The sequence below is a fragment of the Alligator sinensis genome, unplaced genomic scaffold (assembly GCF_000455745.1).
Source record: "Alligator sinensis unplaced genomic scaffold, ASM45574v1 scaffold755_2, whole genome shotgun sequence".
Lineage (NCBI taxonomy): Eukaryota > Metazoa > Chordata > Crocodylia > Alligatoridae > Alligator > Alligator sinensis.
In genome coordinates, this window is record NW_005841883.1 from 2,110,173 (window position 1) to 2,132,806 (window position 22,634).

Below are 22,634 nucleotides of genomic sequence, written 5' to 3' on the forward strand. Positions count from 1 at the left end.
GGGGGGGGTGTTTTTATTTTTTATTTTTGTGTTTTTAAACTAAGGCTGCTTGCAGACGCTTAAAAACAAACAAACAAAACCCCAATCCAACCCCACCCCTGCAAAAACATGCATTACCGGAAGAAGCGGCATGTTACTTTGACCCAACTCTGCGGTGTCTGTATAGATCAGGTGCTTTAGTAGGGCTTTTTGGTGCTTTAATCTAATAACTGATTGACAGCTTCAGATAAAGTGCCAAAAAAGCCCCACTAAAGCACCCGATTTATATAGACATTGGGCGAGCAGGGTCCAGCTAATGCAATGCTTCTGAGCATGTGCTGGGTTTAAAGTAAAGCACCAGGTTTTTTTTTATTTCTTGTTTGTTTGTTTTTATTTTAATGTCTACAAGCCTAGATAACTTCTGTTTCCAGATGCAGTTAGTACGCCCAAATTGAAATATTTTAACTTCCAAAGATAAGGAATACAACAGGGCTAGTTCTTTTTTGTTTGTCAGAATCTCATGGACATATTGTCAGAGGTAGAGATGAGAGAATTTAGTCTCGGTTTACACTTGCTTTTCAGCTACAGGTTTACTGCTAATAGTAAACCATTCACATGGTTGTTTGTTTGTTTTTCCCTCCCCTCTTCATAGCATCTTCAGTTGTGTTATATTTCCAAAGGCTCTGTTTCAGCCATGTCTACCATAACTATTATTGTTTTTTCTGCCACTGGTCTTGGCAATTTTGGGAGCCTGAACATGATGGGACCACTGACTGCTGCATTTTTTACATGCCATCTTTTAGCCTTGCTTAGAACAGGTCTAAGAAGCCCAGAGTTATCACATTGCTGGCTGCTGGTGTTCCATGTAAATGAGGGCTAGTTGCATTGCATTGCAGTTATAGAGCTGAACTATTGTTAGCAGTAATGAAGCAATTATTTAATATTGTCTTAGACTGTACCGTTGTGGTCAACTTCCTTCTGACTAAGGAGGCGTGGATGTAGCTTCCTTCAGAGCCATGGCTGTTGTTGCTGTTCTTTCATTTGGTTTGAGGTAACGTAAGCCTATAATATAAATTGACAGCATGTGCTACAATGGCTTTATGACTACTACAATGGCTAATTCAGAGCAGTTCTTTATGACTGTTTTATCTTAAGGAGTCACAGAAATGTGTAGTTCAGTTTTTAAATGGATATGGCAAATAAATGAAAGTGAAACAACCAATTCATGATGCTAATATCTTAGATTGGGTTAGATATTTGTTTTGTTCTAGCTGAGTTTTAATGTAGCATAAAAATTTAGGACTTTACGTTCTCTGTTGCCTACTCGATAACATCATAAGAACCAACATAATATTGTACTCTAACACCCATTTTCTTTCTTTTAGAGTAGTGATGCTCAAACTCTGGCCCTCGGATCCATGTCATCAGGCCTACAGGTCTAGAAATTTGGCGACATTTTTCGCCAAATTAATTGCTGTGGCTTGCAGAGCTGGTGCATGGTTGGATCTTATGCATGGGGCCAGACTGGCACACTGGATTGCATCCCCAAATTGACACTGTGCACCAACCTTGCCAATGGGATCTGGTCTGCAGATTAGCCCCGCACCCCCTCATTGGGCCCACAAGGCCAGAAGTTTGAGCACTGCTGTTCTAACGCATTTAGATTAGTGGTTTTCAACCTTGTTAGACTAAAGGCTCACTGCATTAGATGCTAGGCACCCCTTGGAAAATGCAAGCTCTTAGTTTTTACTTGTCTTTTGATTACAGAAAAATAAAAGGGCAATTCTTTTGTTGCAAAGAACTGAAAGACCACAACGGATCAGAATGCTTTTAATGCTGTGGATTCCTATTTGAAGCTTCTGGGTTTATCTTGTGACCGATGTCTCTGCACATCAAACAGTGTTAACATTGCATGGCACCCTTGAAAGGATCTTAAGGCACCCCAGAGTGCTGCAGCACCCTGGCTGAGAATCGCTGGTTTAGATTAAAATCCTAGTTTGTTTATAAATGGAAGTATGAGTTTGGTCACATGCTGGCTACCATCTGTCTGTGACACATGGCCATCTTGTAATTTGGCACTAGTTGGCATTAGTTGCAGTTTTTGTTGGCGTGCCACTTCAGTTTGGAATAGCAATGATGTTCGAGTCAAGGTGCTGGAATAGGGATGTGTGAGTAGCGTTATGTGGGTGGTCTTCTGCAAAGATTACATATGATGTGATTTTTTTTTTTTTTTTTTTTTTTTTTTTTTCTTCCAAGTTAACAGTGGTCAGGAAAGAGTTGGAAACCTTCAGACCTTCTGAATTAAAATCAAAAGTTACTTGCTGTAGCCTTGAGTGAGTAACTAAACTTCTGTGTCTCTTTCTTATTCATCTGTAAAATGTGAACAACATTAATCTACATCACAGAAATGAATTGAAAGTGGCTTGTAAAGGCAAGCTGTTGACATGCAACGTTATTTTTCTTCCTTACTAGTAAGGATCCGCTCATTTTAATTTTAGTATGAGGACTTTATTAATTTAGAAAACAAGCTATATCTCTTCAGTTCTGACTAGTCTCACTCTGTGTAGTTCCTTGCTTCCTTGTTTTGCTGCTCTTCAAATGAGTCTTGAGAGAGTTTGTCAGAAATATAAAACAAATCAGATGCCCGGTGGCTTTTAGCTCTGTCCTCTATGATTTGAGAATTTTAAAATAGTAAATCCATAATGTGTTCAGGGCTTATGTCTCAAAGTCTCACAACATCTTAACAAAAATAAAACTTAACTGTGGAAGCTGAGGCTACAAAATGCATCATTTTTTTTTTTTTTTTTTTCTTTTTTCTTCTGACCAAAGTAGTCCTAATCATTGGTGTTCACACATCCTTTGTCAGACTCCTATGGCTATCAGTATGCCTTTATCTTTGAAGCCTGGGTGGTTCACTAGTGATAGGGTTCCAGTAAATGAAAGTATATATGAATCAAGGTTAGTGAATTTAGTCAGCTACAAAGAATATGTGTTCTTTGTAGGTGTTTGTATTTTTCCACTGGCTAAAACTAGTTTGTATGGTTAGAGGATCCAGAGGGTTTTTTGATCTTTTAACATTTCCTCTCTACTTCTCATCCTGAAATATGGCATTTTGTGCTTTCAGTATTTTACAGTTTCATTGCTATGACACTTTCAAAGATTTGAAAAAAGAAAGACATTTTAAAAAGGAGGTAACTAAATGCAACTGAGGCAGTTATCTCCTTGTTGTTGAAGATGGCTTTGAAGTGTGCCTCAGTATTAAATCAAGGGTGTATAACTAATTATTTTAAATTCATATCCTATATAAGTAATATGAGTATCTTATTTTTGGCTTTTTATCTTTCTTAAATCTATATTATGAGGAAAGACTAAGGGATCTGGAACTGTTCAGCCTGGGGAAGAGAAGACTGAGTGGGGACTTGGTGGCTACCTAAAAGTTATGTAAGGAGTGAATATTGGGAGCTGAGGCTAAAGCTGTTCACTGGGGTGCCCCAGGGGAGAACAAGGAGCAATGACATAAACTGTTAGAGGATGGTTTCAGGTTGGATGCAAAGAAGAGCTTCTTTACAGTAAGGGTGACCAGAATCTGGAATAGACTTCCCAAAGAGGTGGTGCAGTCCCCAACCTTGGAAGTCTTGAAGAAGAGACTGGACAGACACCTTGCTGGGATCATTTGATCTTGGCAGTATTCTTGCCCAGAGCAGGAGTGTTGAACTTTCTGATCTTTCAAGGTCACTTCCAGCCCTTTAATTTATGTGATTATCTTAGTCTATCTTTAATAGAATAACCAGTTTGGATTACATTCATATGAGCAACCCAGCTAATTGGGATTCTGTTAGAGGCTCACCCAGCAAATGTCATCATTTGGACTATTTATCGAATTGACTTTAAATTTAATAAAGAAAGCACTTCAACATACTCTATTTGGATAACTAAGCTTTTTAGCTATTATTAAAACCATTGCTACTCCTCCCTTACATAGCTGAAATTTTACCTCTTGTCTCAGTGGGTTTTTGGGGGTTTTTTTTCTTGGGGTAGGAAGAAGAGAAGGGGAAAATCTCAATGAAAATACTGAAATTTTATTTTTGTTCTAATAGTGTTCCTCAGTTGGATTAAATCCAGGAGTTAGTTTTAAACTCTGTTTGGGTCAATTAATACTCATCAACTCAGTGCTTATTTCTCATGTTAATTCTGTGTTTAAATCATAGCTGTCGCTTCCGCATGCAGGGATTATCTAGACATAATTATACTTTATGATGGAAGAAATTAGTTTTGATCTTTCTTCTGGTTCTGGATCTTTTCTCTGAAGCCCACTTCCTTTAATAAACTAAAAGTGCATTCAGTCAAACTGAATTAATACTTCTGCTGAATCCTCTGGTTCATATTGTAAAATTGTTTGAAGATAAATTTGTATACATGAAAGCAAATTAATTTGAATGGATAGATTAGCAATGCATATGGTTTGAGCAAGGATTTTTTTTTTTTTTTTTTTTTTAGTCCTATGTTTAGCAAGACAATTGGCCAGAAAGAATTAGTTTTCAATCTGTGGATGTTGGTATCAAATTAGAAGATATTTCTGCAACTTTTGTTTCTTATTTAAAAAAAAAAAAAGTAAAACCTAAATTATTTCAAGGGGGATCAATGAGGATTTATGTTTATAAGGCCCTATAAAAATTGTTGTTGTGCCTTATGTTTTCAGTTATTGGAACGTCTTAATTGCATTGTTGACTTCTGCTTGTGTGACACATTCATAAAGGAGAGGCTAAATGGCAGTCTAGGTATTCTACCTTCAACCGGTGATACAAATCTTGAATCTGCTGTTCTGGATTTAGTGCAGAATAAAAAGCACATAACCTTTTAAATCCATCTTTCATTCACAAAGGATGGCCTGGTTTCCTTTCCACTGAATTATAACGTGCTAGAGTAAAGGTTTTGAAATGCTTTTATTTATTTAGTAGCCAATTGCCCATCAAGAATGGGATGGAGTTCTGCCACCCAGTGCCCCCATGCTGCTGCTGTTCCGCCTCTTGCAGGGAGCGGGGTGCACCCTCTGTCCGGTCCTTGGTGCAGCTTCTGAATCATGGCGGCTCTCCCCCATGCCTGGAGCACTCTGATTAGCTGTTTCCATCAGCCAGTCAAGAGTGCGAATAAAGTATTACAGACAGACAGGCTTTTATAATATTAGAATTTTAAAGTATGAATGTGAAGATGTTCTTGAGTTGGGGGAGGAGGGAGCATGGCAGAAGTAAGGTAGGGATAGAGGAGGGAAGAGAAAACACTTTAAAAGCTGGAAGAGCAAAAAAGGTTAGAAAGTGATCATGTCAGACTGTGTACCCTTCATTCATAGACTAGGCTGCTTCTAGTTAGTGGCTTTCACAGTGAAGTGTATTGAATCCCTGTTTTAATTTCTGCATTAAAATATCTATACCATAGTACAAGGCCAAATAGAAATTTGCACTGTAATAGCTGCATATACTTTGCAGTGCTTTGAATTCTGAGCTCATGGTGATCTCTTTGCTACATTGTAAAGTTTGTGTAGAAGTTTAAACCACAGGAGAATCAATGCAGCAACATGTTACTATTACACATCTTTGAATACTGAGACTCTGGGAATTACAGATCTGTTGGTATTGACTACTTTTTTACTAGGGAAACATTGCTCTTAAAGCAACACAACAGTTTCTAAGCGATGATGCATCCTCATAATGATAGCATTTCCTGAGAACTCAAACAGCCTGTCTGTAGGCTAATTCTTTTCTTTGAAATAGGTTTTGTTCAATCTGTGTACAGTCGGGTTTCAGGATGAGTGGATAGGATAAGTTTGACAACTCAGCTTTTGTTTTGTAAGCTGAATGTGAAGTAATCTAATGCTTTTAAACCTTATGCTGCATAGATGTTCATTTATTGGGTCTGTGGTATGTGTCTATGCACTTATTTCTTGTGCCCACATGTGATGTTTGGTTGACTAGCCAGTTCATCTTGTGCCCTCATCTTTACAGTTTGCAGAACTGCCCTATTCCTTCTGTAAAGAGGAATGATTTGGTGATGGAGTACTTCCACTGACTGATGGACTCACAAGACGGAAGGTAAAGACGTGCAAACCATCTGAAATTATATGGACTCTATAAAATTGACTAATTTGCATGAAAGACTTACGGACAGTATTTTAGGCCTATTTCAGCCTGTCCCTACCAGTGAAACTTCTGGATCAATTCAGTGGTGATTGGTTGAGACAGTGGCCCCACCCATCAGCAGCGAGGAATGGGGCCACTGGCCCTCTTTGCCAATCAGCAGCAAGGGGAGGGACCACCACCTCCCTCCCCTGGCTGGCTCCCTGCTGCCCTCGCCTCCTGTGCACTGCCCTACCTCTAGGTACAGCCAATAGAATCATGAGGACAAATGATTGACATATATTTCCACCAGTGAACTGAAAAACAGGATTTTTTGCTGTGTTCTTCATTCAGAAATGGACCGGGGACAAAGGGTTTAGAAACAGGATAGGGTAGCCATTGGTCCCATTTTGTAACAGACTAAGTGAAGTACCCAAAATCTGATGCCACATTAACAACGGCTGTTCTTGTTGTCTTTAGCAACTTTTTATTTTATGAAGTGTTCTCTATGTCTCCCTCTATTTTAGACTGCACGCTGTATAATGCTGGCTACATTAGGTGGACTAAATTATGTATTTGAATTTTAGAGTACTTGACCACCTCCTCTTCCTTCGCTTTCTGACATATCAACTCAAGGGGGAAAAATAATTAAAATAACTGACACCATTCTGTCTCAACAACTTAAGTCTCACTTGATTCTTGGATGTTATGAGGTCATTCAGAGGTTGACTTCTTCCATAGCAAGAAATCAATTGCTGAGACTACTTTTTTTTTTTTTTTTTTAAGTTGCATTTACCGTGCAATGTTAATGGGAGTAGCACACACAAGTGAGTTCCCTTCCCCTTCCCGGTTAGCTCTTTCCAGACTTGTTTTTAGGGTCCATTGGCATACATTAGTTTTATACTCTCTTCTACGTGGCCATTACTGTTGTTCTGGGGCACTTCACAATCTAATGTATTTAATCTCTCAACTATACAAAAGAGGCAAGGGCTATGTTACAGATGGTGGAACATATGACTTAGTCAAGGTGCTATAAAAAGCCTGTTTCTAAATAGAAGTAAACACATGATTACAGGCTAGATGAATACAGCCTTTTTTAAAAAAAAAAAAAAAAAAGGATTGTATTTAAATTGGATTCCTTTTAATAATTGTTTTGTAAAGTAATACCTATTTTAAAAATAAACTTGACATTTATGAAAACCTAGATGACCTGAATTTACCATGATTTGTTAAAATAATTCTACATAAAAATAAGTGTTGTGTTTTGCCATTGAACTTAATAAAAGATAAGGCCACTGAACAGGGAGAAGTTGCTGGCAAAGCACCTACAGCCAGAATTTATTGAAGTGATAAACCATCTGTTGATAACTGTAGCTTCATGTGCGGATGCAAAGAGAATATTTTCTTCTTTTTTGGTTTTGGTCAATGACTCTTTGTTCATGGGTAAACGGTAGATATGAGAAACTGAAGCTTATCAGTACTAAAAACTTGAAGGATGTGGTGACTGGAAACAATCACTTCACTTTACTAAGTACAGATAACTTTCTTTTGTTTTAATAAATTGGATAGTATCAAGAGAAAACATGTTCCAATATACTTTTTTCTGGTACATTTGAAAAATGTAGTGTCACTTTAGTTGACCAATGAAAAAATAATATTTAAAATAATGTATTTTTGCATCATTAATTGAAGTTGAATCCCTTTGCCAAAGTAGCTTGACACAGATCATGAGTTGGGGTTTTTTTTTTTTTTTTTTAAATCTAACAAATAAGAAACATTCATGTTTTTGAACGAATATATATTAAACTATATAATTGCCTAAATGTGAGAGATGTATCTTCTTTATTAGCAAAAAAAGACAAATTTTAAAGTCTGTATTTAGTTGTGAATTTGCATGTCTGGTCACTGAACAATGAAAAACAGCCTTTCTCTGGGCAATTAACTAGCAAGTACTACAGCAAAGCATGATTTTAAAATTATTTAAGTTAATGTTGTTGGGGTTTTTTGTGTTTAACCATGATTTAAATTACTTGTCTTAAAGCTACTTAAATCAATCTGCTGTGGTTTCCTTAGTCACAAACTAGCATTATGATCACTGACCCATTCTTCTATTTCATGTTTATACTTGAAAAGCCAACAGAATAGGTCTGGATTGTATTTAAAAAAAAAAAAAAATACCAGCTGCTGCTTTTTTTTCTCGACTTTCCCTTGTAGCTCAGCAGAGGCAGACGGAGCCAAAGAGAGAGGCATAGTTTATGTTTGGAAGGCTGGTTCTTGCTGTGCAACACCTGAAAGAATTCCAGGCTGGGGTGGGAAGACAGTACTTCAAGCAGCCCTTGGAGTAAACCATGGCTTACTTCTGACAGAAGGTATTTAATATATGGTTTGGACTTGAAGCTGATAATTTAAGTATTTGATGTTGGATTAAAATTATTATAGAATTCTAAAACTAAGTTTGAGGACCTAGTTTGATGTATTACGTTGCAAATAATGTATTTACCATGCAAGCTGATTAAGAGTTAGTACTCTTGGTAAGAATGCTGTTATACCATATTTACTCAAATCCCGAGATGAAGTTTCTTGGGGCTGGAGCTACTCTGGAATGTAGCTGGAGCTGTAACTGATAAACAGTGGGTGGTGGTAGGAGGGCAGAGCAGAGCTGTTGGGGGTGTGGGGAAGGAAGGGGGACTAGTCCTAGTTCTAGGGGTGGGGAGAGGCTGTGGAAGGGGGTCAGAAGCAGTGGGTGGCAGGGGGAGGCAACAGTGGACACATGGATGCTGCAGTGGGGGTAGGCAGCAGGGTGTGCTGGCACCATGGGGGAGCAGAAGTGTAGGGGCAGGCAGCAGGGTTCAGGAGTAGGTGGCGTGGGGTCAGGCACCACAGGGCGAGGTGCCGGGGGGGTGGGTACAGGGTGAGATTTTTGTGGGGGGCACAGACACCAAGGGAGGCTTGGGGTATAGGTGAGGAGGGCGGCTGAGGGTCAGGCTGTTGTGTGTTGTCTTCCTCCATCTCCTCCCCCCCCCCCCCCCCCCCCCCCGGCTGCTGCTAACCTTACTTGCAGTGTTGGGGGAGGGGGTGAACTTAATACAAACAACCCCCGCTTAGCTCTCTTAGTTGGTTCCTGAAAAACTGAGTGTTAAGTGAAATGAGTGTTAAGTGGAACCAAAAGTATTTGACGACCCAAGATGGCAACTGTGAGCATTATAACGAAACTCGTTGAGTGCTAAGTGAAATAAAGTATCAATTTCAAATGAGTGTTTATAGCGAAATACTGTAGCGTTAAGTGAGGGGTTGCCTGTACAGGCCTCCAATAATTGGATTCTATACCTGGAAAATTTATATAAAAGTTAATTACTGGGGACTTGTCCTAAATTTGAAGTCATCTTGGATTCAGGTGAATATGGTAATCTATGCATTTTAGAATGTAATGGGTTAAAACTTCAGATGTTGCTAACTCCTTTTTTTCCTTTTTAACAAAAATAAAGGTAGATTGGAGACTCTTTATTTATAATATGGCAGCATAATTTATACCTTTTCCAGGCACTTTTCTGCTTCATTAAGTCTTCCAGAATGTGTAGATTTGAAAAATATCAAGATAAGATTCCTTCCCCCCCATGTCATATGCGCTCAGTCTTTTGTTTTTTATTTTCTGAAAAATGACAAGTAGATAGATTACAATAACACTCTATTTATGATTAGTTGATCCTGAAATTTTTAGAAACTCTTGAGTCTTGCTGTTTCTTTCCTCTGTTTGTTATCAATAGGCTATACTTGGCAGAGGTAGTTTGGAAGCTGCAGGTCTCCTCCCCCCCCATTTTCAAAACAAATAGAACTTTGTACTGTTTTTTGAATGTTACAAAATTATAAGTAAACAATACTCTAACTTCAGGAACGGTTGACTAAAGCCATGTGTAATCTACATGACCTACTGTGGCACTATGTTGCTGGAAAAAAAAAATCTTTGAATGATATGCATGTAGAAGCAAAGTGTACTGTTCTCTGAATGCAACTCTAATGATACTTTAACTGGCAAAATGAGTGTTGTCACAAGTAAACCTTAGAAAGGGACACCTTTTTTATTTGTGGTGTTGCTTGCTTATTCATTTCAAGGCTACCAGGACTGTGTTACAAAGTGAAACAGGTGATCAGGTAGCCTTTCAGTTTTAAAGGAATAAATATTAAAGCAATGCTTTAGTGTACACTCTTGCTACAATACTGAAGTTCAAGGTTTGTGATTTTTTACTGGTTAATCTCATTGTAACAATACATTTTTCCAGGTGGTGAAGTCTACAGTTTTGGAAAGCTTCCCTGGAGGACTAGGGTAGAAGAGAGATGTGCTAACAGTCCTATCTTAGAAAATGCTTTGACTGGACAGCATATTGTTACTATAGCAGCTGGGAGCTTCCATAATGGAGCAGTGACTGAGAGTGGTGCAGTTTACATGTGGGGGAACAATTTGGCTGGGCAGTGTGCAGTGGCTAACCAGCCTTACATTCCAGAACCACATCCCATCAGTATTTCTGACTCTGAAACCAGTCCTCTGTTATCCATCAGGATTTTGCAGTTGGCATGTGGAGAGGAGCATACTCTGGCACTGTCAATAAGCAGAGAGATATGGGCATGGGGGAGTGGCTGTCAGCTTGGCCTCATAACTACTAGTTTTCCAGTGACCAAGCCACAAAAAGTGGAACATTTGGCAGGACGTGTTGTACTTCAGGTTGCCTGTGGAGCCCACCACAGCCTGGCACTTGTGCAATGTCTCCCTGTGCAAGATATGAAACCAATCCCAGAGAGGTGCAACCATTGCAGCCAACTCCTCATTACCATGACAGACAAAGAAGACCATGTAATCATCTCAGATAGTCACTGCTGTCCATTGGGTGTGGCTTTGACTGACTCCCAACCAGAAAACCATGTCTCCTGTTCCTCATTGGAAACCCTTGAAGGGAAAAGTGCAACTGGTAGTGAGGGCTGTCAAAAGTCTCTTGAAGACCAGTCACTTATGGCTTCAGAATCAGATGTGGCAAGTGTGTTTTCTCACAACGATGGGCAGGAAGACGGTGGTATTTCCAGTCCTGGAAACATCTTGTTTCCTGACAGAAAAGGAGTGAAAGAGGCCTTGAAGAACGTGTCAGATCACTCATTCAATGAGAGCATGGAGAAAAGCATCAGCACAGAACCTGAACAGGTACCAACCATTGTTGGGCTACACTCTTTTTTCCGTATGTGTACTCTGTTTGATATCCTGTAATGTGTTCATGATGGCTGAAGGACTCTCTCTTAGTGTGTAATATAAATTTGAAACTATAGCAACAATTCTGTAATTGTCACAGGATTTTTTTTATCTGTCTTGGATATCAAGTTTATATATGAAAAGGATTGTGGGCTGAGTAGAATGGTCACCCTGCTCATCCTTTTCTGACATTTTTAAATGGGCAACCTTTGCAGACAATACTCTAGTCTTATGTTGTGGATTATGCAGAGGCAACGACCCAGTAAACTTATTTCCAACTCATTTAAAATAAAATGTCATATGGATTTATACGCTGAGACTTCATACGTGCTATCTGCTGCTTTTAAGATTTCTGTACAGTTAGAATGATTTTTCTTCAACTGAAGGTTTTGGCTAGTTAATTGGGACTTTCATGATCATATTTTATTCTGAGTGCCCTTTCAGTCAGCCATGAGTGGCATGAAATTGAAAGTGTGGGATCCATACTTTTTCCATATTTACTTGCCCCTTTTATGTTTAGGAGATCCTGGCAATGATACAAAAAGTGGTACATTTATTTTCTATGTTATGGCTGTTACTGTTCTGCTGTAATGGAGTCTGAGAGACTTTAAATACGTTTTTTAAGGAAAACACTTTCTTCCAGACTAGCTTTGTAATGTTGCTATTTGGTGGGTTGAGGGGACAGAAAAAGGTAAGTCAACAGAACAATGGATTCCAACTTTGTTAAACATTGAATTATGAAATCTGTAGTTGTTTCTGTACATGTGATATTACAGTGTAGACCAAGCAGAAAACCATTCCAAAGTGTTAGCTACTCAGCAGTATACAAATCTCTCCATACCTACCCAAGTGTGTCCCACTCCCTAGTAGGGAAATTGCTTTCTGCTAGGAAGAGCTCTGGCATCAATGCGGGGTACTTGGGCACTGCCCTACCAGTTTCAAAACTACATGATCAATCATGTCATGATTATGCAGGCTGGTCCAGTCCACTACACTTATGTGCAGTAAGGCACCTTGGGGCTATCTACTTACTGCCTCAATGGCACATGCGCAGTGGAAGCACTTGACTAGTTTGAACAATTGAAATAGCCGCTTGTTTAAGCGGGCAGCAGGGAACCTGTACTGATGTCCCAATCCTAGTAAAGATCTGTTGGGAGGAAGACGGGGGCGGGGGGGTGCTATAAACAGAATAGAGACCATGCAGAACTGCTATTTAATTTCCAGAGGATTGAGGTCATCGTGTGTAGAGTTAAAAAGCAAACTAGTGAGTACCTTTTTGAACAGGTGTTTCAGCACAGTAGAATTTTTCAGAATATTGAGCTTTATATGAGATCATCCTTTGTATATGTTATCCGTTATGATGATTTCTCTGTTTTGTTTTGTTTTTTTTTTCTCTCTTTATAACTTTAGCCTTCTCAAGAAGAAGAATTTGGTGCTTGTCTCCCCAGCCCTCCAGGTGCTAGTACATCTGCACTGAACAGCTTGGTAGCCTCCTGTGCATCAGCAGTTGGTGTGAGAGTAGCTGCTACATATGAAGCTGGGGCTTTGTCTCTCAAGAAAGTAATAAACTTCTATGGTACAACTCCAGGTGAATTAGGATCTCAGTCTGGCAGTGCATCTTCAGGCCTGGAGGGGCTGAAGGACAGTCGGGAAGAGCAGGTCAGACTGGAATCGATGCAAGGAAAGAAAAGTTCTAGCCTCGTGGATATTCGAGAGGAAGAATCTGAAGGAGTCAGTCGAAGACTGTCCTTGCCTGGATTATTATCCCAAGGTAAGAGTGACTTGGAGAAAAGCAGAGATGCTAGGGAGAGTTAATGTAGTAGGCTAGCTATTAAGGTGGTAAGGCCTTGTCTGAAGTAAATGCATAAATGAACATAAATTCAGGCCCCCTCCAGAGAGTAAATAGAAGGACTAGTCAGTCCTTCAGATCTTGTTGAAGGTGAAGGATGTGGGCTGTATTGGCAAGTGTGCGTTTCTTAAAGGAAGTCGAAAGGTAAATGTAATTAGGAAAGTTTTCGTTTCTCTTTATGCCTTTTTTAAAAACAAGGACAGTTCCCAAAGCCACCATGGTACTGCATTAGTGGTGATATTCTTGGTTGGCTATTATGAAATCAAATCATTATATATAGGCTGCACAAAAGATGTTGGTTGGTTGGTCTGACCTTTGGTTGCTACTGCCTTGGGTTTGTTTTGAGCCATGGAAAAAATTCCATATACCATTACTTTACTTCTGAGTTGGCAGATCTCCTTCTTGTTTTTAATGTTGTTGATTTGCTCTGAATATGTATTGTTTACATACCCATGGTACCCATAGGACACACAGATAATACAATTATGGGAAACGATCATCCTCGACTGCCAGGGATTGCCATAGGAAGGCGCAGTAAAGTTGATTTTGGTGACATGATGATGTCTGAGCCGATTGGAAATTTCTTTGAATGGGTATAATGGCTACAGGGTACTTTAACTTTATTAGCAGCAAGATCATTATTCACATTAATGTAAATTCATAGCTTGCATTTGCTGCTGTCAAAGAGGAAACAATGGGTAGAACAAATTTCAATCTGTCAGCACACATACTGCTGCTTTATATCAGCATCAAACCTTTTTTCTTCTCCAGCATCACTAAATCTTAATTAAGACAGCTTTACCAATCAATTCAAATGTTGTCCATATTGCATAACACTTACTGTTTTAATATAAATGATGTATTTGATCTAGAATTAGAATTTAACTGACTTTTTTTTACTCAAGTTTCTGTGTATGGGAGGTGGGGATGGTAATGGAAGGTTTCTTTTCTTTCTTTAAAAAAAAATATATATATATATATTTGATTCTGGTTTTCCCCTGGGTTGTTTCTAGTTTCTCCAAGGCTCCTAAGGAAGGTGGGACGAGCAAAAATGAGAACAGTGGCTCTTACCCCAACCTATAGTGGTGAGGCTGATGCACTTCTTCCATCTTTAAGAACTGAGGTGTGGAGCTGGGGGAAAGGAAAGGAAGGACAGTTAGGACATGGTGATATTTTGCCAAGGTAAGATCTTGGTGGCAAGTTTCTGTATCCCATATATCTACAGCAAATCTCCCATTGACTTTGAAATTAGAATTTTGCCCAAGCTCGGTTATCAAGTTTCAGTTTTATATAAACACCTTCAATAATTTTTTTTTTTACTGATAATTATTCGTGTTTGCTGCTGAAGATCTTTGTGACCACTGATATTGTGGTGTAACTTTAAAACAAAGCAAATGTAATATGCTGGTTATGGCTTCTTGTTGAGAGTACCCTGATTTTTTTTTTTTTTTTTTTTTTTTTTTTTTTTCCCTTCTGTTTTCTTGGATTAACAGGCTTCAGCCACTATGTGTAAAAAGTCTAGATGGTAAAGAAGTGATTCAGCTGTCTGCTGGTGGCCATCATTCTTTGGCACTTACTGCCAAATCCCAGGTACAAGGGTAATGGTCATTTGAAATGTAGCTGACTTATTTGCTGTTTTCTGGGTTGGAAGGAGAAAGTGTCTAATAGCATGCATGATACTTTAAAAAGAAAAACATGCTCAACTCTTTGTTCATTTTTCTGTGAATATTTGCCCTCACTGTTTTTTCTGTATCCTAGAGAGAATGTAAATACAGGGAAAGAGTACAGTTGTGGAAATATTTATTAACCTGCTTCTCAAAACCTGTCTTCAGTTGCTCCCCAAATAGACCTCTAACTATTTTTTCCTATAGTAATACCATACATATAGGTACGCGTGCATCCACAACATATATATATATATTGTCTAGTAATATGGATTTAGTAATCCGAATTCTGTGTGCACTAGCTATTCATTCTTTTTTCTCTTCCCATGGTTTTGCACAGGTGTATTCGTGGGGTAGCAACATTTCCTGCCAGCTGGGTCATTTGAGTTCTCCAACCACAGTCCCTCGTCTTGCAAAGGTACTCCTTTCCTATTTCTGGTGTCCATTTGTTTACTCCCAGAGGATCCTCTATAGTAATGACCCCCCTCACCCCACCCTTTTTTTAGATTGACCTCTGTCCTTCAATTTTAGTAAAATAACCAAAAAAATGTGGTAGTGGGCATCTCCAACATAGCAAACTCTCCTCACAATTTTTAAGCTGACAGTTTACTTTAAATAAGTAATCGGTTACTGGAGGGAAGTGTTAAATTATTAAAAATGAAGAATATAGAAAAACAATTAATAAACAATGTAATTAACTTCCCCTCTGTGTATTGTGTCTATCCAAGAAGGATTCCCTTCTGCTTGTCACTGAGCTTCTTGATGCACAGGGGGATCTGTTTTGGGGTTTATGGTTTTTGTTTTTGTGTGTGTTTTGTTTTTGGGGGGTTTTTTGGGGGTTTTTTTGGTTTACAAACAGTTGTTTCCAACTTGCTTGGAAACTCATTTTAAGTTTCTTGTAAAAACTGGATTTAGAAACAAATCTGAGTCAGCTATCTCAAACTTTCCCTGCCCAAGTTCAGCTGCCAGGCTTCCACTTCTCCTTCCCCCAGCTTTACAGTTCATGGTCCCTGTATTTCTCAAAAAAATAACCCTAATCAAAGCTGGTTTTTTTTTGCTTTTGTAAACAGTAGTTATCATGTTCGTCACTCGTGTGCGTTTTTTGAAACCTTAATCAAGCCTTTTAGGAATTGACTCTGTTTTGGTTTGGTATAAATAACCTATTCATCACAATATATGTTCCTCGGTAAGTTTCAGTTCAGTCAGTTTACTCCTTATGTTCGCCAGGGAAGCTCCACAGTGCTCATGCTAATTAAGACTTTACTAAACCGCTATTATCTCCTAACTTGTGGAATTCCAAGATAAATGGGTGGGGGTCAATAGTACAACTTTCTTCATGCATGTCTGGATTATTTAAAAAATAAAAATAGCAGTTTGGAACAAAGCAGAAGATCAGCCCTTGAAGAGAAAGATTGAAACAGAAATAGTTTTACTTGCTGAGGAGAGAGACATCTGTTGACAGAATATCAGTCTGTGCAGTATGTTTACTGGTAGTCAGACCTCTCTTCTGGTATGAGCAGACTGTGGGGGAGGGTCAAGAAAGATAATTTTTCTCCTTTTGTTTGTTTTATGACACTTTCTTCTTTCAAACTCCAGGTATGTGATGCTGGAGTATGGAGTGTAGCAGCAGGAGCAGATTATTCCCTTTTCTTGGTGGATGGGGAGGACCAGCCTGGATTATATTACAGTGGTCGAGAGGAGATCACGGACAATAATTTGCCTGAAAACAGCTGCACTAAGAGTCCTACTCTGTTGCTAGGTTGCAGTAAGGTGAGCACTGGTTCTTTGATTGGCTGCTGGAACTTCCTAGAGACTCTTTGGTGTCCTTAAGGAGACCTTCTCCTTACTGAAAACGGAATTAAAAGTAGACTTCTAAAATACTGTCTTGTAATGTGTTGTTTTGGAATCTGACCTAGCAATGAGGTAGCTCCAAGGTGGGTTGTCAGTAACTAATCTTGCTTCTGACAAGTGTGAGATGGTAGTGTAGGAGTCATTTTTCAGTCTTCATAACAAGTTGGTGTAGATATTTCATTAAAGATGAGACTATTGCACTACTCTATTAATAAACTTTGTCTTGCAGGCTGATTTGCTCCCTTAATTCATTCTTTCAGAGCACTTATTATTTAAGTGCTTCCTAAATATTGAATTTTAATCTTAGCCTGATACGTACCACACAAACCAGCCAACCTATACACAAGAGAAAAGAAAGAAATGTTCTGTTGCTGGTTAAATCCATGATTATTCTTCTGTGTGAATTAGGGTTGCAACCTCATTTGAGAGGGTCTTTTAGCCACTGTTGTTACTAGGATACCAAAGGGTGGTTGACAGTCAGTGTTTTGTACATATTTCTCATTTCTTCCTCCCCATCATTCTTCTGTCAGCCAGTTTTAAAAATGGGTTGACTGCTAGGATGGATGAGTGGGGAGGAAGAAGAACACAGCTGACAGTGTTAAATAACAGGCCATTTCTCTGTTAGGTGTATTCTTGGCCATCAAGTCACTTGGTATCAATAAAGAATCTGCTCTGTCAGAGTAGCTTAGTTTATACTATGCTAATCACCAGAGCATGCTAATACTTTGTGCTGTGAATATTAAAGCTGCTTTTTCTTTTCCCCTCAGCTAGGGTACATAAGCAATGTGACCGCAGGGGGGAGCAACTGTTTGGTGTTGGTGGACAAAAATATTATGGGATACATCGCCAGCCTTCATGAATTGGCTTCTACAGAGAGAAGGTTCTATTTCAAACTGAGTGAAATCAAATCTCAAGTCCTCAGACCCCTTCTAGGTTTGGGTAAATATATTCCTTATAACAGTTGCTATGTCCTTACTACCCCAAATTGCTGCAATTAAGTTTCTACAAGTCTTTTAAAGATGCAATGCCTCACTAATTTTTGTTGTTAGTGAATATAACTGCATTTCAATGTCCTTTTTTTCTGCTTCCAGTGTAAATATTATGATTTGAGCTGAAGTAATTACATGAATGGTAAACCTTAGTTAGTCTGATTATTTGTTTACTGGGCAGCGATATTCATTGAAATAGCTGATTAACTCATTTGGGTAGTCAGATGGACTAATACTTATTAATAACTGATCTTTTGTAAGTGTGATCTTTTGTCTGGTCTGTTACAGATAACTTGGGCAATGCAACAACTATCCAGTTGTTGCAGGATATGGCAAGCCGGTTCAGTAAGCTGTGTTACCTAATCGGTCAACATGGAGCTTCTCTGAGTAGCTTTCTTCATGGGATAAAGGAAGCAAGGAACTTGGCTATCCTAAAGCATTCGAGTCTCTTCTTGGATAGTTACACAGAGCAAGTATCCAATTCTTTTTCATGGTTATTCTGCTAAACAGTAGTGCTGTTCGTTGAAAGAGAATAGTTCATGGGGAGACTGGCATAAGGAAATCTCAGTTGCCAAGTATCATGCTAATGTTAGGCAAATTACTATCTTGCACTACAACTCAAAATATCATATTTTATTAAAATGTTCTACCCCTCCTCTAAATGATGGTTCAGGCTGTTAGTTTATAGAGTGAATTGGGAACTTCTGACGTGTTGCATTATTTCTAGTGGTTGACTCCATACTAATCCCTGATTGCCTGCTGCACATAGCTGTAGAAAGAAAAAACACTGAAAAAAATCCGTTAAAGAACAATTAATCTTTGACCACAGTGTAATACAGATCATTATACTGCAGTGACTCTTACAGTCTAATCTGAAAGCTCCTTTTTGGAGTTGATTTGGTTTCAGGCATTTCGTACAACTGTATAAGATACTAGGTATGAGCATAATTTTATTACAACAGTGGTGCTCAACTTTCTGGCCCCAGAGGCTGCATGTGTTGCAGAATTGGTCTGTGGGCCAGATCCAATGTAGGGTCAGTGTACCAGCCCTGCACAGCTTTCAGAGCTGTGGAAATTGTATTGCCACCGTTGCTCCCCCGCCACCAAATTTCCCAATCCCTAGTCAGCCTCACAAGCTGGATGATGCCTTTCCATGGGTTGGAGGTTGAGCACCATTGTATAAAATGTGTTCAAGTAGTTATTTAATATCTGACAGCTAGAGCCTTTCTGATTTCCAGCATTAAATGTACTTATCCTACCTTTCTTTTTATCAGTTATTATAGTATCCATATATGACTAAAGACGGTTGCAGGCAACATAGAAGTGTTAGTTTCTACTGGGAGAATCTCTGCTCTTCTGGTAGAAATTGTGTGTACAGGTAGGCTTTCAGTTTCTTCCAGAGGAAACATGCCCCAGCCAGGGTAGTTTTTCTTGTTAGAAGGAACATCCTGGTCTTAATGAAACTTCCAGTCTACTTACCGATTTGTGCAGGGGTCCACCCCTGGAGAGAGACCTACTAAAGAATATGAATTTTTGTACAGGTCAAAGGAGCTATACATTGTTGACATTTGGCTGATTTTTGTACTAAGTACATTTGTTGTTTAATAACAAAAATACTTAACTCCAGATAACCATGCCTAATCAATTTTAGTTTTAGTAAAAGACACAGTCAGGTTAACTGTATGGAGCACCAATTCATACTGGTTATTCTCACGTGAGATCTGTAGTGAATGTTTACCAGTGCCCATATTTGTATTGCCTCATCCATAGTCAATCTAGTGGAAGTTGCTTTGCATTACTTTAAGCTAGTTTTGACCCCAGGATCCTAAACTCAGCAATCAAATGGTTTGACTTATATTTTTATACTGGGAAGAAGTTTGCATCCATTTGAATATCAGTAGTCCTCTCTTGAGTATTACACTTATACTTTAGTGTGCTGCAATTCAGCATTTGCATAACATAAGGGAAAAACATCATGAGATTATAGCTTGCAGGTAAGTGTCTAGAAAATGCATCCTCTACTAACACCATAGAATTATGGTGGTATTAGCCTGATTCTCTGCTATTCTTAACTTGTGCACTGTAAAATAACATGAAGTTAGTATGGTTCCAGTCTGAACTTTTTAAAATTGCTTAGTGATTCTTATATTGTTTAGGGGAATGTGAATTCAAACCCGAAATAGTTCATAGACTTGTTACAAGCGTATTTACTCTAAATTGCAGTATGGGAGACCATACTATTGTTGCAGTCTGCCTTACCAATTGACCTTAGCCTCTCTTTGGAATCGCCATGTAAAATTTGGTTTGGGTTTGGTTTGTTCACAGACACTCTTCTCCTCCCCCGCCCCTCCCCGTTTTGTCTGTAGGGCTGTCAGTTGTCATTTTCATAAGCTCTGTATTCATACAAACAATTAATGCATTTTAAACAAAAAACAATAATTGGAAAACTAGCTTAGTATTCTGTTTTTCTTGAGAAGGTTGCAGAGACATAAATGACATCTTCATCCTGGTAAGTAAAGACTTGCTTGGCCTCTAATGAACTGAACTGACAGTCTCCCTACAAATATCTTTTACTTAGCAAAAAATGCTTATCTACCCAATGCCCTGCTCCCCAACATATAGGTACATAACAATAATTGTTCAGAATTGCAGATGGATACAATCTTCCTTTCTTGCTATGTCCTACTGTTCCATGTTTTATTTTTCTTTGATTTGGCTCTGATTCTTGCTATTGGTTAGGGAAGGAACGTGTTTTTGATTGGGTTAGTCTTGTTCTTATGTTATCCAGGCTGTGTCTTGTCCTGGTTCACCATCTGCCTGTTGCTGCTCTAACAGCTTGCTCTTTTCACCCCTTTATTACTTTACATCTCTGTGTACTTTCTCAACATGGTGTCCAAGTATCTTTTTTTAGTATTGCAGTAAAGAACATGACTAACATCCCTTGTGTGCCATTGGGTGGGTTTTTGGTTGTAGCTGTGTTGGTTTAAGGACATAGGCAGGTAAGATTCTTTGAGTAGATGCGATATCTTTTATTAGACTGACTGAGTAGTTGGAAAAAAGTTCTTGGCAAGCTTTCGGGCGCAGTCACTCTTCTTCAGGCATAGAGTTTCCGCTGTTCTGAGACTACAAGAAATGAGAGAAGCTAAAAGTGTGGCAGGATACAAAAAAGGATGAACTTGATATAGACATTGGTTTTATGACACATTACAACCTGCCTGATATCTGATTCACCAGGTACTTGCCTGACCTGACTTTTTCTTACATTCTCCTTTTTCCCATCTTTTCTTCCCCTCCACTGTTTTGCCCTTTGTGTCCCTGATTTCCTTCTTCACTGAGAGCCTCTTTCTTACCTTGTATCATTACCACTGTAGTGCTTCCCTTTGACCTTTTTTTTCCCCCCCCCCTGCTTTTTTCCCCCTCCCTCCCCTACTGTACCTTTTTTTTGCTTTTTTTTTTCCTTTTTACCTATTAATATTTTCACTACATCCTCTCACACTTTGAGCTTCTCTCATTCCTGTTTTCCTGATCTCCAGCTATTTCCTTTTTCACTGACAGCCTTTTTTCTACCTTTTGTATTCTATTGCTGTAATGTCTCCCTTTTTAGCCTTCCCCCCCACCCCTGCTTTCTTCCCCCTCCCCTCTCTGCTGTACCTTTTTTGGCTTTCTAAATTTCTACCTATTTACATTCTCACTGACATCCTGCTACACCTCTTTAACTTCTCTCATTTTGTGGAGTCTCAGAGCAGCAGATACTTCCTGTGCTCTGAAGAAGAGGGTGACTGCACCTGAAAGCTTGCCAATAACTTTTTTCCAACTACTTGGTATAATAAAAGAGAGATCACACTTACTCAAAGAGCCTTGACTGTCCTTGTGTGCCATTACACACTTCTTCTGGAGAGAGTACATATTTATACATCTCCCCATTCCCCTTTCCCTTCCACTCAGGCCACCAGTATGTGTGCATCCACTAGTGTGTGTGAGCTTTTTAAAGTGCTCAAAGCATCATCAGATCGAGATGGTCTCTCCCTTTCTTAACTAGTCCAAGCCCTGGAGTAAAAACTGATTTCCCATTGGTCTCTCTGATTATTAGTAAATCAGGTAGTTTGAAAGCTTTTGTATAACCACAGAGCAAAGGTGCATTTTTGGCAAAATGTCTGATTACAAGCAATGCTTCTGTGGCCTGCCTTGCCTCTCCTGCAGCAGGTGGGGAAGAGAGTACTGGCTATGTTGCACTGAGTACTTTACCAACATAGGATAATGGTGAAGTATTCCTTGGTGTGTATACAGCTATGCTGCCAAAGTGTTTCATTTTGCCCAGGATGGGAAAACTCAGACCCACACTGCAGAAAATATTCTTAGCTTGGCACTTCTTTCACATGTTCCTCTTAAATCATAATAGTTTTTCTGTAAGTTCATTGCCTTTAAATAAAATGGAAAAGAGAATTTCTCTGCTTCAGGTTTTGGAAAATCAGTTCTCTTGGCAAGTAGTAGGTGGAGGAAGGCTTATTCATATAACTTCAGTCAAGGTAGCAATTGAAATGACAAGGAAGAAGGATTCCTATGTCTCTTCCATAAGTAATTCATGAGAAATGAAAACAAAGCATTTTTAGTACCAGATGACCATTTAATGAGTGTATAAACATTAGAAAGTTCAAATACCAAATTTCCAAATTGGTGCAGATGAGTTGCTTTTAAATAGCTATGGTATACATGATGGTCACACTTTGTTATGGAATCTTGATGTCAGTTTTGTATTAATATTAAGAATTTAAATGTGCAAGTAATAATGTATGTTAATCTATTGGGAAACATTACCCTTCAACAACTGTAATATTTGTTAATAAGTCCTAAAAATCTTATTTCTGTTTGGCAAACTTCTGAGAGATGCATTGATGCTTCTTGTGAGTATAGGAGGTGGCTTTCAATTTGAAATGAGCTTTTCCCTCATTTCCCCCCCCC

General features: G+C 38.9%; 1 protein-coding gene across 1 annotated transcript in view; it reads left to right on the top strand.

Annotated features, from left to right (window-relative positions):
- Positions 1 to 22,634, top strand: part of ALS2 (ALS2, alsin Rho guanine nucleotide exchange factor) — a 49,660-nt gene that overhangs the window by 1,377 nt on the left and 25,649 nt on the right. The window contains exons 2-11 of the mRNA XM_006017660.3: positions 5,979 to 6,065; positions 8,304 to 8,458; positions 10,367 to 11,277; positions 12,733 to 13,093; positions 14,185 to 14,353; positions 14,665 to 14,761; positions 15,176 to 15,253; positions 16,432 to 16,605; positions 17,454 to 17,625; positions 17,964 to 18,144. Of these exons, the coding sequence (XP_006017722.1) occupies positions 6,046 to 6,065; positions 8,304 to 8,458; positions 10,367 to 11,277; positions 12,733 to 13,093; positions 14,185 to 14,353; positions 14,665 to 14,761; positions 15,176 to 15,253; positions 16,432 to 16,605; positions 17,454 to 17,625; positions 17,964 to 18,144 (2,318 nt within the window). The 5' untranslated portion in view covers positions 5,979 to 6,045. The remainder of the gene's footprint in view (positions 1 to 5,978; positions 6,066 to 8,303; positions 8,459 to 10,366; positions 11,278 to 12,732; positions 13,094 to 14,184; positions 14,354 to 14,664; positions 14,762 to 15,175; positions 15,254 to 16,431; positions 16,606 to 17,453; positions 17,626 to 17,963; positions 18,145 to 22,634) is intronic.